The sequence below is a fragment of the Leptodactylus fuscus genome, chromosome 5 (assembly GCF_031893055.1).
Source record: "Leptodactylus fuscus isolate aLepFus1 chromosome 5, aLepFus1.hap2, whole genome shotgun sequence".
In the NCBI taxonomy this organism is placed as follows: Eukaryota; Metazoa; Chordata; class Amphibia; order Anura; family Leptodactylidae; genus Leptodactylus; species Leptodactylus fuscus.
Genome location: NC_134269.1, coordinates 36,854,471 through 36,869,808, shown reverse-complemented (window position 1 = coordinate 36,869,808; position 15,338 = coordinate 36,854,471). Strand labels below are relative to the sequence as shown.

The window sequence follows — 15,338 nt, the reverse complement described above, 5'->3', positions numbered from 1 at the left end:
AAACTCAGATGAGACCTGATACCTGACTCTGACAACTGACACCTGACTCTGATACCTGACTCTGATACCTGACTCTGACACCTGACTTCTGACTCCGTCAGAGATCAGACTCAGGCATCACATACAAGCCAGCACATACACTATACCTCCCAATGATTGGCCAGGATTACAGAGCCCCCTGCTGACACTCAGGAGTAGAAGATACAGTGTATATAGGAGCTGCAGGCTGAGAATCTCAGATGAGACCTGATACCTGACTTGTGACTCCTTCATAGATCAGACTCAGACATCACATACAAGCCAGCACATACACTATACCTGCTAATGATTGGCCAGGATTACAGAGCCCCCTGCAGGAGTGGAGGATACAGTGTATATAGCAGCTGCAGGCTGAGAAACTCAGATGAGACCTGATACCTGACTTGTGACTCTTTCAGAGGTCAGACTCAGACATCACATCACAGTAGAGCTGATTGGATGAGACTCTTGCAGTAATTGTCATTGACAGCATCTCCACCAATCAGAGCTTCTGAGGGAGGAAACTTCATAAAGCTGCTGAAGTCTGGAACGTTCCTCCCTCAGAAGCTCTGATTGGTGGAGATGCTGTCAATGACAATTACTGCAAGAGTCTCATCCAATCAGCTCTGCTCCTCCTCTACTTTGTGCAGGACTTTTCTCTCTGATGATTTTTTGGTAAAATCTGCAGCAGGGTCTCCTATGGAATATTAGTTGAGGTTCTTTGGAGCTTATTGGTGAATTTTTGTAGCACAATGTTGTAGGTCCCGCCCCTTTACTGTGAGTCTACGCCCCTTTTTTCACAAGTTTTAAAAGTATTTAAAACACTTGATAAATGTGGTGCCCAACATGTTACAGGGTGTATTTGGTGAAAATGATACTAGAATTCTGGAGCATTTCACTTGATAAGTTTCCACCATTGTATGTGCTGGCTTGTATGTGATGTCTGAGTCTGATCTATGAAGGAGTCACAAGTCAGGTCTCAGGTCTCATCTGAGTTTCTCAGCCTGCAGCTGCTATATACACTGTATCTTCTACTCCTGCAGGGGGCTCTGTAATCCTGGCCAATCATTAGCAGGTATAGTGTATGTGCTGGCTTGTATGTGATGTCTGAGTCTGATCTATGAAGGAGTCACAAGTCAGGTATCAGGTCTCATCTGAGATTCTCAGCCTGCAGCTCCTATATACACTGTATCTTCTACTCCTGAGTGTCAGCAGGGGGCTCTGTAATCCTGGCCAATCATTGGGAGGCATAGTGTATGTGCTGGCTTGTTTGTGATGCCTGAGTCTGATCTCTGACGGAGTCAGAAGTCAGGTGTCAGAGTCAGGTATCAGAGTCAGGTGTCAGAGTCAGGTATCAGAGTCAGGTGTCAGTTGTCAGAGTCAGGTATCAGAGTCAGGTGTCAGAGTCAGGTATCAGAGTCAGGTGTCAGTTGTCAGAGTCAGGTGTCAAAGTCAGGTATCAGAGTCAGGTGTCAGAGTCAGGTGTCAAAGTCAGGTATCAGAGTCAGGGGTCAGGTATCAGGGTCAGGTATCAGAGTCAGGGGTCAGGTATCAGGGTCAGGTGTCAAAGTCAGGTATCAGAGTCAGGGGTCAGGTATCAGGGTCAGGTATCAGGGTCAGTTTCAGGTATCAGGGTCAGGTATTAGATGTCACTAGTCAGAGTCAGGTGTCAGAGTCAGGTGTCAGATAAATCAGATGTCAGAAGTCAGGTATCAGAGCTGTAAACTAGCATTAATCTGATGTTTGACTCTGATATCTGAGGATGTCCTAATATGGACACTGTAGCAGTGACGTCACTCAGATATGTCACTGGTTCCTGGCATGGGAGCAAATGAGGCCCGGGACTGTATAACAAAGAACCGGGGATAGGTGAGTTGATCTTTTTTGGCATACACCCATTTCGGCCACCCCTAAACTTCCAATGATTCCTAGATAACCCCTTAGAAGAAAGGAATAAGGAAGAGAAACAGAAGATAAATAAAACTAGATATCCACCATGTTTATCACCGCCATGTCTATCTGCAGTACATTACCCAGTATTTCACAATTACTTATTTTTCTATGTATCTATCACAATATTAGGTGTCATCTGAGAAGTCATATATGGAATTATATATATATATTTATTGGATTCTGGGTTTATGGGTCCTTTACATATCAGCTAATTTTACCCATTTTGGTAGGACTGGTTGACCCTCTAATGTGTGTTTGGAACCCTGTTTTTTTCCAATGGTGGATGTCAAGGAGAGAAGGATTGGGCTGTTTGTTTTCAACATGTCTGACCCTTTGCTGTCAGGGGTTGAACGCATACATTACTGGCTAAGTCAAGCGTGCATGTGTATGGGTGGATCAGGAGGAATAGCCGTCAGCCATAAGAGCATGTAACAATAATCAGAGCAGAAAGGCATTAAGAAGCCATGACGGGTTCTCCATTCATCAGGCTTACAATATACTCCACGTCTTGGGTTCTTCTCTTACATCTTCTACCCCCTCTGCAGAATGCTTGGCTTTAATACGCTCTTGGCTTGTAGGGCCGGAGGGCAAATATTTGCCTCTGTTTAATCTTGTTACGTGAGTGATGAAACCATAAACCAAAAACTGTAGGAGTATAGGTCTAGAGTTTCTCCACGTGTGTCGGGGCCACATATTCACTATCAGTAACCGCATTTATCACTTGCATGAGTAGAGATAAGGAAACAGGAACATAAAGCGGCCATTGTCCTGTATTATATCGCATTGTCCCGGTCACAGACCTGTCAGAGCTTTTCTCGCTGTCTTGTATAACAATCTTTTTGAAAAATATAATGTATAGATTTCTCCACGCTAAAGTTGGCCATACAGGCTATTCCTCTCGCCCCACCTATACACATGTATGTTTGCTTTAGCAGAGTGTGCATGTGTTCTCAATAAGGAACAGAGAATTACTGCTATCGGACACCTCTGCTGGTTTATTTCACATAAGAGCAAAGGATTGGGAATATGGAAATTCGACAACCGGACCCTTCTTTCTTCTGACATCTGCAAGCCATTACTGTACTGTAGAAAGCATGCAGTCCTTAAAGGGATTGTCCAGCAAATTGAAATGTATGGCTTATATTCATTTATGGCATATTGGATTGGTTGGGGTCTGACAGAAGGCCCCACCACATGGATCAGCTGTATGGGGTCGCTTCTGAGGTCTGTATTATACACAGCATAGGTCAGGTGCAGTTGGCTCCAGACCAGGGGCGTAACATGAGGGGTGCAGAGGATGCAGTCACACCGGGCCCTAGGAGCCGTAGGGGGCCCATAAGCACTGGCATCAGTATTGAGATTGCAGCTTCCATCTGGCCCGTAAGCCAAGGAGATCCAAAGATTACGCTAAGGTGGATTAAACTTCTTAGCACCCGTAACCATCACTATCAAGAATTCACTGTAGGGATGAGGTAGGGGGCCCCGGACAAAAGATTGTATCGGGGCCCTCAAGACCCTGTATAGTGGCCAGACATAGAAGAGGGCCCCCTGTACCCCATGATTATTAATGTGTCTCTCCGTCTGACGATCTGACTCTCGGTCACATGACTGACTCTGCTGTTCTCTATGTATAAGCTACTGGAGTAGAGCCGAGTCGGCGACATCATAAAGAGCAGGAGTGTCAGCAGAGGTGGCGGAGCATGGAGACCTCTGCCATCCCTCTTGTTCTCTGCAAAGCTAATAATGGGGGAACCAAGGCCCATCATCTATAGAGTCAGCATCCATACCTTATACAGTACAAGTATTGTATAAAGTTTTATATCTCCGCACTACTTCTTTAAAACTTATTACATCGCAGAAACCCAGTTTGTTTGGTTTTCGAGGAACAAACCAGAGTTATTTTGCCTGGGGTGACCACGTGGCCTATGAATATAGTGAGAACAAATACGATAGAATCAGATGATGGAATTACAGGATCCAGGAATACATATCTTGCAGCAATACACATGTGGTACGGTATATTATTAAATATACTGTAGGAGAACCTGGAACATGGAGGGATATTAGCAATGTGGAAGATAAAAAGGATTTTACCAAATGAAAAATAATACCCAGCATTATATAATGTATCATGATATATCACATACCATGATGTATCACATACCATGATATATCACATCATATCACATACCATGATATATCACATATAACATACTGCAGGCAGAAGATGTCACATGTACAATATACGACTCCCGCCCATCACAAATATTCTCACCAAGGTGTGTCTGGGGATTACAGCTATATACAGCATCAATGACCAGCAGCATATTACAAGCACATGACAGCAACAAAGCCCACGCATCATGTATAATGTATTATCATATTGCCATTTATTTAGTCGGTTCTGTGACAGTACTGATCAAGCAGGCTCCAAATATAGGGATCAAGCAGGCCCCGGATATAGGGATCAAGTAGGCCCTAGATATAGGGATCAAGCATGCCTCAGATATAGAGATTGAGTAGACTCCAGATATAGGGATCAAGCAGGCCACAGATATAGGGATCAAGTAGGCCCCAGATATAGGGATCAGGCAGGAATATTTTCTCTGGCCCCCACCGTTCCTGAGCAATCAATGCTGTTAGTTTTTGTGACTGAACTGGAATCAGTCAAGGGACGTCTATTAACGAATGGTAAGAACTTGAGTTGGCCGAGGTGATAAAAGGTTATCTTTAAGGAGGTCATGGTAAAGTGGGGCTTCATACAAGTTTTGCTAAGGGGCCCCATGGTGTTATACGTCTCTCTACATAATAAGTGTAAGGCCCGTTCACATAGCAGAATTTGACTTTGATTTTGGGGCAGATTCTACCCCAAAGTCAGTGGCATAGTCCACTCTGATTCTGCCTCCCATTGATTTCGCTGCAAATTCATCTGGAAAGCTGTGATGGACTGCTGAAGTTGTGCATCTGTATCCTGCTGTGGGGAGGAAGAGGAATCTGAGGCTGACGTCCATTTTGAAATCCTTTTTCATTTTCCTTTAGTGTCGGGTGTGCTCAAAATAATCAGAAATCTTTTCCTGGATAAGAGGTTGGCTAGCAAGACTGGCCAGTTACATCTCAAGGGTGGCCAATAAGGAGGTGTGTTAATTTGGCAAAAATCTCTCCTAATAATAGGCTTAGGTCCATTGACACAGTTGTTAGGCCTGTTCTACCAAGGCATGCTCTGACATAAGAATTCCAGGAAAATTTACTATCCAAAAGTACATCATGTATGTACAACAATTACATCGATTTGTATTTCTGTTTGCATTGGCCTTTTACATGGAAGATGTGATCACCCAAAAATAAGGGCAATGAAATTTGCCCAATCTTTGGTCCATGTAGTAGGGCCTTTCATTGGCCCATGTAATAGGGCCTTTAGGATTACTGGGCCCTTCATTGGCCCATGTAATTGTACAATAACAATCCAGTTGATCAATTGTACGTTTTTCCACCACAAAGAGGAATATATACCATACCATATATACCATATGGTGCTGGGGATATTTAGGGTGCCATATTTTTTTATTATGGCTACAACACCCAGACCTAGTTGTTCAATAGAACTGAACTTAGCTCAGCATAGATATAGTTAAAGCTCCAAAATCAAAGAAAAGCAAAATCCTGCTAATATTATAGGACTGGTTAAACCTCACGGCCATGTCCGTGTCTTTGCTTTACAGAGTATAGGTAATTATCCAGTTAACCCCGCAGCGCCTGAAACTCCTGCCCCTGGTGCGGGGTCTATTAATTACAGGCAGACATCTTGTACCGCTAATCACTTCATTACTTAGATGGAGCTCCCCCCGCAGGATTGTCTGTCTCTAGCTGATCAGGTTAATAGACTCTTAGCTGATCTATGGTCGCATAGCAATGAGTCCACATCAGGCCACCATCATGTACCTATCACAGACATGTTCCCGGCTAAGCATCATCAAATTACAAGGCCCCCCCCCCCCCCCATCTGCACATGATTTTGGTTTCTTTTACTCGGAAATGATGGGGTTACTGGCTCGTCTCCCCCTCCTCTAATTCCTGCTTATCCCCTTTCTATTCTTCTGCAGAGTGTGAAGCGGATTCTTCCACTGCAACTGATGCAAGGATGATGAAACCTCGGATGATGCAACAGCTCACAGTGATTTCTAGTACCAGCTTCCTATACGCCGCAGCAGATGTATAGAAGCACAGGGCCGTATACTGTGCAGTGTTGGGTTACAGTCCTGCTATAGTATTCACTACTAGTGTAGTCTAGTAACTCAGCACTCTTTGTTTAGTGAATCATATGGATAAATATATTACTATGTGCATATGGATATATAGATATATGTGATTCATAGATAGATAGATAGATAGATAGATAGATAATAGATAGATAGATAGATGATAGATAGATAGATAGATCGATCGATCGATCGATCGATCGATCGATCGATCGATAGATAGATAGATAGATAGATAGATAGAATGCTTGGTCTTGCTCCTATTTAATGGCCATACTAATGTACCTTCAAAATGTCCAGCAAAAGTATTCATAACCCCTGAATGTTTTCACATTTTGTCACCTTACAACCACAAATTTAATTGTATTTTATTGAGATTAAGTGATAGAGCAACAAAAGTAGCAGATAATTGTGAAGTGGAAGGAAAATGATACATGGTTTTTGGAATTTTAGCCCCCTGTACTCTGATACCCCTAAATAAAATCTATTGAACAAACAGCATCATGAAGAACAAGCAACTCACCAGACAGGTCAGAGATAAAGTTGTGGAGAAATTTAAAGCAGGGTTAGGTTATAAAAACATATCCCAAGCTTTGAGCATTACAAGGAGCACTGTTCAATCCATCATCCATAAAGGAAAAAGTATTCTACAACTGCAAACCTACCAAGACATGGCCGTCTACCTAAACTAATAGACAGAGCAAGGTCAGCACTGGTGAGAGAAGCAGCCAAGAGGCCCATGGTCACTCTGGAGAAGCTGCAGAAATCCACAGATCAGGAAGGAAAATCTGTCCAGAGGACAACTAGAAGTCGTGCCCTCCACAAATCTGGCCTTTATGGAAGAGCGGCAAGAAGAAAACCATTGTTAGGAGAAAGACATAATAAGTGACGTTTGCAGATTGCCACAAGCCATATAGGGGACACCGCAAACGTGTGGAGGAAGGTGCTCTGGTCAGATTAACTTTTCGGCCTAAATGCAAAGCGCTATGTGTGGTGGAAAAGTAACCCTGCTCATCCCCCTGAACACACCATCCCCACTGTGACACATAGGGGGCAGCATCATGCCGGGGGAGGATTTTCTTCAGCAGGGACAGGGAGTTAGTCAGAGTTGATGGGAAGATGGATGGAGCTAAATACAGGGCAAAGCTGGAAGAAAGCCTGTTGGTACCACAAAAAGTCTTGAGACTGGGAAGGAGATTCCCCTTCCAGCAAGACAATGACCCTAACCATACAGCCAGAGCTATAGGGGAATGGTTTATATCAAAGAATATTCATGTGTTAGAACGGCCCAGTCACAGTCCAGACCTAAATCCCATTGAGCATCGGTGGCAAGAGATGACAATTGTTGTTCACAGACGTCTCCATCCAATCTGGCTGAGTTTGAGCTATTGGGCAAAAATCTTAGTCTGTAGATGTACAAAGCTGCTAGAGACAGAGCCCAAAAGACGTGTAGCTGTAATTGTAGTGAAAGGAGGCGCTTCATATTATTGATATAGGGGGATGAAGACTTTTGCAAGGTACTGTAGATAGGAACACTCCATAACCAATTGTTATGTAATAAATGAACTCTCTTTACTGAGGGATACTGGTACGTATGGTAAGCCGCAGCATGGCTGACCCACATATAAATCTAGGACATGGCTCTATTACAAAGCCTTTGGCCCAGATTATTACATTCCCATAAGAAGAAGATAAAACTGCAGATCTATATAAATTCATGAAGTTACTAAAGATCAGGTGTATACAGCAGGAGGTCACAGGAGGGTATATACAGGTCAACCTAACCACACTTAAGGGGGCTTTCACACAGACATTATGAGGGCTAGACCTAAAAAGCAGACATTGTACCTCCTAGTATATTTCCACGTTTGATGCTTGTGTCATTCTTGTCTGATCCTTGTGTGATCCGTGACTTCATCCGTTTTATGTGTATACAAATAAAAAAAATGTACTAGCAAAGGTTGTTAGCATCACCTAGCATATTTATATTGGTTTTATTACGTTTTACCTCTTTTTCAAATAAAACGTCACTTTTTGACAATGAAGGATTTTCCTGGGTCGCCGTATTCGGACGCCTATAACTTTTTGCTGTACTGCTGACAGATACGTCAGGGCTCTTTATTTGCGGGACAAGTTGTACTTTCTATTGGTACGTATGACTTTTTGATCACTTTTTATTGATATTTTTTGGGAAAAGCAAAGTGATCAAAATACGTTTATTTGCACATTGCGGTATTCTTTTTTATGGCGTTCCTATTAATTTCATGTTTTCGGACACTTTGCTTTCTAATGTGTTGCCACAGAAACCGCCATTCAATATATGTCGCACAATTACAGTGCGAGAAGCAAAGTGCAAATGATATGGACTCCTACATTATTCAGTGCGGAGCTTCTTCCAGGAAGAGTTAACCCCTTCATGGACACCTCCGTTTTTTCCGTGCAATGCAGGAATAGCTACGTGCTTGCTTTTATTGTATTACAGCAAACAATACATTGACATTACGCATTCACAGGAAGATCATCTAGATTGAGTTAGTGGTTAGCAAATGTGTAAGGAAAACCGGGCCTAGACGGAAGATTTGTTCTGATTTATTCCATCTGTTTTCTATTTTTGACTATGGCGACAGATAGGGGTAGCTTACATCTAGAGTTAGATCATGGACAGAGTATTTATTTTATTTTGCTTTTTTTAGAACAAAAGATGGTTATGGAAATACGTAGAATATCATGTTCTTTCCCATCCCCCGGTTGAATTTGATGGACACGTACTATGTAACGAGGGGAACAAGGGCGGGGGGATTAGTGGGAGACTTTGTGCCAATGTTCTTCAATGGTCATTACATACAGTCACTGTGTTAATATTTGATGCTATGGCCATCCATAGTCATGGCCTGTCTATATTTCTATGTACTCATATACCAATCTGTACGGTCACCTGTCAGCATGTTAATATATCATTGGTATTTTATATCCCTTACACATAGTGACGGTCTCTATACCACGCTGCAGAATATTGGCGGTAAAAGCGACAGGAAATGAAGTACTAGCAAGATACAGAGAACTGTGAGAAGGATGCCACTCTGTGGGCAAACGTGGAACTGCAACTGAAAAAGTATATATATATATATATATATATATATATATATATATATATATATGTGTGTGTGTGTGTGTGTGTGTGTGTATATATATATTATTTATATATTTATTTATTTCCAGGTAAATATATATGACATGTCCAGAAAAGGGGGCTAGTAGCCCTATATTCACCCAACATGAAGGCAAATGGCTGCTATGCCTCCATAACACACTCTGCATTATACATTAATAGCAAGGAGATCATCTATTGCTACATTGCTATGTAAGGGTATGTTCACACTGAGAAATTTAGCATTGATTTCGAGGTGGATTCAGCTTCCAAGTCAGTACTAAATTCCTTCCAGAATCTGCCTCCTAATTGTTTCTAATGGGAAGCAGAGATCTAAGCAGGACGGTGAGAACATAAGTGCCCTGTTTGATCTTGCTGTGGATTCTGCGGCTCATCCAGAACCTGCATCAGGAGACAATCTGTGAAAACGGGGGCGATAAGTCGGAGGGTTGAAATATGGAGAGAAATCTCAGCCAGAAATCTTCATTTTCCACAATGTGAATACCACTAAAACTAGTGTATATATCATTCATGCAAAGTTCACATCTGTGCTGAGCTGTCCGTTGTCCTGGTCCGCCAGACGACCAGAACAATGCTAGAATAGTGGCTACACACGGAGCCCCACTGACTATAATGAGGTCTGTCAGGTATCCCTTGTTTGTAAACTGAAATCGGTGACCAATTAAGTTATGCGTGCAGGACTTTTATGCTGTGTTGAGCAGACGCTGAGCCTTAGGAGTGCTGGTTAATAAAGACATCATCGTATATAGGCTGCCTTGTTTGTTTTATAGTGAATATTAAATACTACATGAAATCATACTAAATAAAAAGAGGAAAAAGTAAAGTCACCGGTCTAAAACCTGTATATAATATAGCTCCAAGTATGGCTACAGCTTGGCACAATCTTGCCTATAAAGAAGAAAAATATAATAGTATAATCCTTCTGTTTGTTGAATTTTCATTATACACTGTCCATCAAGGAAAATGGACATAGAGGAGAGAACGTTTTACGGGGTAACATGGGTCTCATAAGACAGCAGGATATAACAGTGCGGTGCACTCTCTCTCTGATGTCTGGCGATTCACCAGATTGAGTGGTTCATGCTGGTAATGCTCGATCAAGTGAACAACACTAGGGAACACCTAAGGAGGGAAAAACACATATCATGAATCCATAAAATAAGACTGGTTTATTAGTATATCAGATGTTGTATACAAAGGTCAGGACTATTATGGCTGTTTCAATGTAAGCAGCATGCAGAGACTAATGCCCCAAACTTTGAGCAAGACCATTTTGTAATAGGGAGGTGTAATATTTTAATTTATGATTTTGTTTTTATAGTTTATGGAACATGCTGAAGGGTCTTAGATAAGGGATGCAAACATAAATGCACTATGCGTCAGTCACCTGTAAGACAATACACTTGGTTGTGTATCTCCTTGGGTACATTACGTCTTGTGATATAAGAGACGTTATATAGCCATCTCACACACATGCACGTACTAGTATATGTTTACATGTTGTCTACAGAGGGAACCACATAGCGAACATAAAAGCCCAGAGGCCAGTGTATTCCCATGTTGAGAAATATAAATGGGTGGAGTGGGAAAATTTTGATATAGGACCAAAAAACTCAGTCGTTCCCTATGGTGAAGCAGATTGCACAATGCGGTGTTTGGCAATGTGCTGATATATGACATGCTCGGCACACTGTGTACTTACAACACCGCAATAATAAAGCTTTACTAGACATACTGACCTATATTACACAACCAGATCTTACACAGACGCTAAACTGAAAATCTATGGAGTTGAAACAAGTCTATTGTTCCCTGTTAGTAGCAAAGTCAGCCCAGGGAAGGGGCCCACTGTATTTTACTTTAAAGGGAACAAGTCAGGGGGATTTGGAACACTAAACCACTGCACGGGTCCTATAGACCTGATGTTTAGTGTCCACAATAACCCTGTTGTAAACCTTTATACTTACCTACAGATGACTTTAATGGGATTTATCTCTGGTGCGCCTGGTAGCCGCGCTGTTCTTCAGTGAAGCCAGAGATGTACACGCTGAATTCACTGCGCATGTACCCAAGGTCTGGCGCATGCGCAGTGAAGCCAAAGTGTATTCCGCTGGTTTCATTGATGAGTGGGGTACACTTGATAGATGAGTACAAAGCTATTTTATTTTTAATGGGGCTATGGATTGCATTATAACAGGGCTATCTGGGACACTAAACGCCTGCTCAGAAATTCCTTGCCCCCATTTCTATAAGTCATATTGTCAGATTTTCAAACCTACACCAAGATTTATCTCCACACGTGTGATTGAGATCAGGTGACCGTACACAATAGGGTCAATTCACATCATCCATTTAGTAGACCTGCTAAAGATGAATCCAAAATTATTAAAATGGACATCATCAATTTACAGAGAGATTAATGCAATTTTAAAAAGGATCTATTTGCATTTGTTTTTTTGCATCCAATAAACAGATCTTCAAAACGTGATGTGGGTGGAGCCTTAGGCCTCTTGCACATGGCCGAATGTACAGGTCAAGACTCTTCCGATGCTCCGTTCCATTCCCATAATTATAGAGTGCGACGTATCCTGTTCCGTGATATTGGAATGGAAACTCCCATTGAAATCGGTGGGGATGGAGGGTACTCAGATGACACTAGGATGCCATCTGAGTGAAACATGAAAGCATTACGCTCAAAAAACACAGACCCCCCTCAGCCTGCACACTTGGTCGCATGCACGAGGCCTTGGCGGTCGATGGAACCTACTTATATTACTAGGACTAGCTGACCACCCAATGTGTATAGGGGTGTCCTGATGTTTGGGAAAACAAGGGCGAGTATACTATATATTAATACACCCAATAATTTTGTTTTCAAGGAAGACAAGTCACCACCGGAGGTGTCTAGCAGCGGCGCAATCCCCTCTGATCATTGGGAACACATGCACACTCAGCCAAGCCCAGCATTCATGGGTATAAGGGTGTTAGGAGGAATACATGTCAGCCAAATGAGTGTTTGGTTGACAGCTATTGAATAGAGATGAGCGAATATACTCGAACGAATACCTCGGCCCCATAGCTCCCGGTGCAAAAACACTTCTGGGGCTTCAAATTTTTACTGCCCCTCCCACCTTCCCTGCCGCCGGGAGCTATGTGGCCGAGGTATTCGATCGAGCATATTCACTCATCTCTACTATTGAAGGTATACAGGCAGCTTTAGGGGTTACTTGTCCCTTTAAGGTATATAACACTACTATAGAAGAGAATATAAAGTATACTGTGGCATCCGTTTCCCTAACACATACTTCTCTCGCACTTACCTCTTCATTCCGTTTGCCCTCCTTTCCTAATGAAAACCCACGGTCCGCCACAGCTCTTATGGGAATGTTGTAAATGTGGTCATGGTAGAGGACGGCCAAGGTATACGGCTGCATTTGATTTTGTGAAGAGCTTACGCGCACCAAGAAGCAGCCATCCTGTGGGATATACCGAAAAGGGGGTGTCATGGAAGCTCTGATGTATCAATGCAAACATGGGCTTATACTAGATCAGGGGTCGGCAACCTTCAGCAATCCAGCTATTGTAAAACTACAACTCCCAGCATGCATACCTGCTCTGTTGTTCATGGAAGGGAATGGATAATGTTGGGAGTTGTAGTTTCACAGCAGTGGGGTGCCGAACGTTACAAGACAAATACCCTGCATAGCGCTATATGGTGAGCTACAGGGCAGGAAATGCATTATATAGAATATTATTCAAGATGTCTAGAAAAAAGGTTAGGAAATATAAAAAATGTGAGCGTCTGGAACAAATAAGTGCAACATAATACTGATAGTCAATGGGTAGATTGTATGAAATAGCGTTTATAGGTATCGCAGCTATAATAGGGTCCCTTGTGCACAAACCTATGGACAGTGTATCTAGGATGTGTCTATAGCAGGGGTATACCCGCCATGGAGGCAGGGGCCAGGGTACTAGTGTAGGATGAAGCGCCCCTATTGTTGGCGACATCCAGAAAAAATTATACCAGTTATCAGTCCAGGAACACAGGGCTCACTCTACAGATATACTGTATATACAATTGCACTGTAGACTTAGCTAGCATTAGCTTCAATGAAGGTGCAGTACATATTGCACAGTTTTCCTATGGGACCCTTTGATCTCTGTGTACCCCATCGGTATAAAGAGACTTATGGATACTTCCAAACCATGAACAGGGTTAAATAAAAATTCTGCCAAATGGTAAAATCCAACCTATCTGGTCATTCATTTTCTGTACCTGGCTTGAAACTGTAGTCCATAAATGATGGTCTTCTGCAGAAGGGGATGTTTTACATGCTGGTTATCTATATACATGGTCTGTATGTATGGATATAGCTTGTATATGGAGTTGCTGTAAATAAACTCATCCATATAGGTTACTGTGGGTCAGATCCACTTCTGTTATTCAACAATACTACCATTATAAAATTAGTATGGTATGTACCGCCCAAAACAAGGTGTACACCGTGTGCTGCTCGGGGCGTTGGCACGCCTATATCTCAGGAAGATTTAAGTTTTCTCCCATTAAGGAGCATGGGAGCATGAAAAAGGCTAAATAACTAGCTGTTGCTTATGAGGGTCACGTGCAACCTGTACAACCACACAGGGGGTCAATAGAAAGAGGACCACTACCACCTTCAATGTCTACCCAAATATGACCTATATTTTAAACCAAGTATTCATGATGGTTTTATTTTTCATTTTCCATTCCAATGTTCTGCAATATTCACTCTATCCACTAAGCCTAATTATATAATGACACTTGCCAATTCTGTAGGGATTTCATTGCAGCAGTCACCTTGTTTATATCACATGCAAATCATATATACGATCACAATAGAAGTTCACACCTCTATAGATAACACCCATTGTGACCCATCAATAGATTCACTACTGACAATACATGATGTCACAGCTTATCACCTCCCCCTCCTGGCACAGAGCATAGACCTTAGTGAGTTGGGTCCAGACTATTACTGTTTATGGCCATGACTATGCTGTAAAGCATATCACTAAATGCTGTAAACAGATCAGAGGAAAAGCTCAGACAAGATGGCCGTCCCCATAATCATGTATAGACTAGAATAAACGTCTACGATATGAAAACAAAAGTAGACTAGAAGAAAAGTGAAAGTGATTTCGGTCAGATCCTGAGTGATGGAGACCGGCCACTTAACAATACATGACAGTACACATGTACATTAAATTGGGGGGGGGGGGGGGGGGTCCTCCAGGGTCTATTGTCATGGCTGGACAATGGAGGACTGCCAGTTATATAAGCAAAAAGTTGCAAAATGGTTTTGTAACTCATCCCAAAAACTTGCATAACCTTTGAGGAGATATAAACTTGGCAATCTTGTACATTACTAGGCTGTTATGCAAAGGGAGGCTTCTTATCGTACAAAGGTGGAGATGCGGAGGACGTGCCCAGACTGACAGCGCTGATCTCACAGCTTGTTTACAGGTAAGCCCGGACTGGTAAACTGTACCTTATTTATTCTGCGAAGAGCCGTCTCTGCTTCTTTCCGCTCCATCTCACCCCCATACCAAGGTCTGCCCGTCACCTCCAGATCCTGGATTATAATACAGCATTTATTCAGAGCAGTATATATACCGGTATATATATATATATATATATATATATATATATATATATATACATATACATATATACAGCTCGGGAAAAAATTAAGAGACCACTACAAAATTTTCCGTTTATCTGACTTTTCCCTTCATTGGTATATTTTTGAGTAAAATGTCCATTGTTCTTTTATTATATAAACTACTGACAACATGTCTCCGAAACTCAAAGCAAAAAAATTGTGTTTATTTGCAGCAAATGAGAAATCGTCAAAATAATAAAAAAAAAGAAGCAGCGCTGTCAGACCTCAAAGAATACA

At 42.1% G+C, this 15,338-nt stretch overlaps 2 protein-coding genes across 2 annotated transcripts in view; one reads left to right on the top strand and one right to left on the bottom strand.

The window, feature by feature from the left end:
* Positions 1–1,143: 1,143 nt before the first annotated feature.
* POLM (DNA polymerase mu) overlaps positions 1,144–15,338 on the top strand; it is an 85,709-nt gene continuing 71,514 nt past the window's right edge. Inside the window, exon 1 of the mRNA XM_075272928.1 lies at positions 1,144–1,158. The gene's annotated coding sequence lies outside the window, so the exon portion shown is untranslated. The remainder of the gene's footprint in view (positions 1,159–15,338) is intronic.
* Positions 10,402–15,338, bottom strand: part of SH2D6 (SH2 domain containing 6) — a 38,798-nt gene continuing 33,861 nt past the window's right edge. Inside the window, exons 10-12 of the mRNA XM_075275801.1 lie at positions 14,928–15,011; positions 12,717–12,872; positions 10,402–10,518 (exon numbers count right to left, since the gene is read on the bottom strand). Coding sequence (XP_075131902.1) covers positions 10,402–10,518; positions 12,717–12,872; positions 14,928–15,011 — 357 coding nt within the window. The remainder of the gene's footprint in view (positions 10,519–12,716; positions 12,873–14,927; positions 15,012–15,338) is intronic.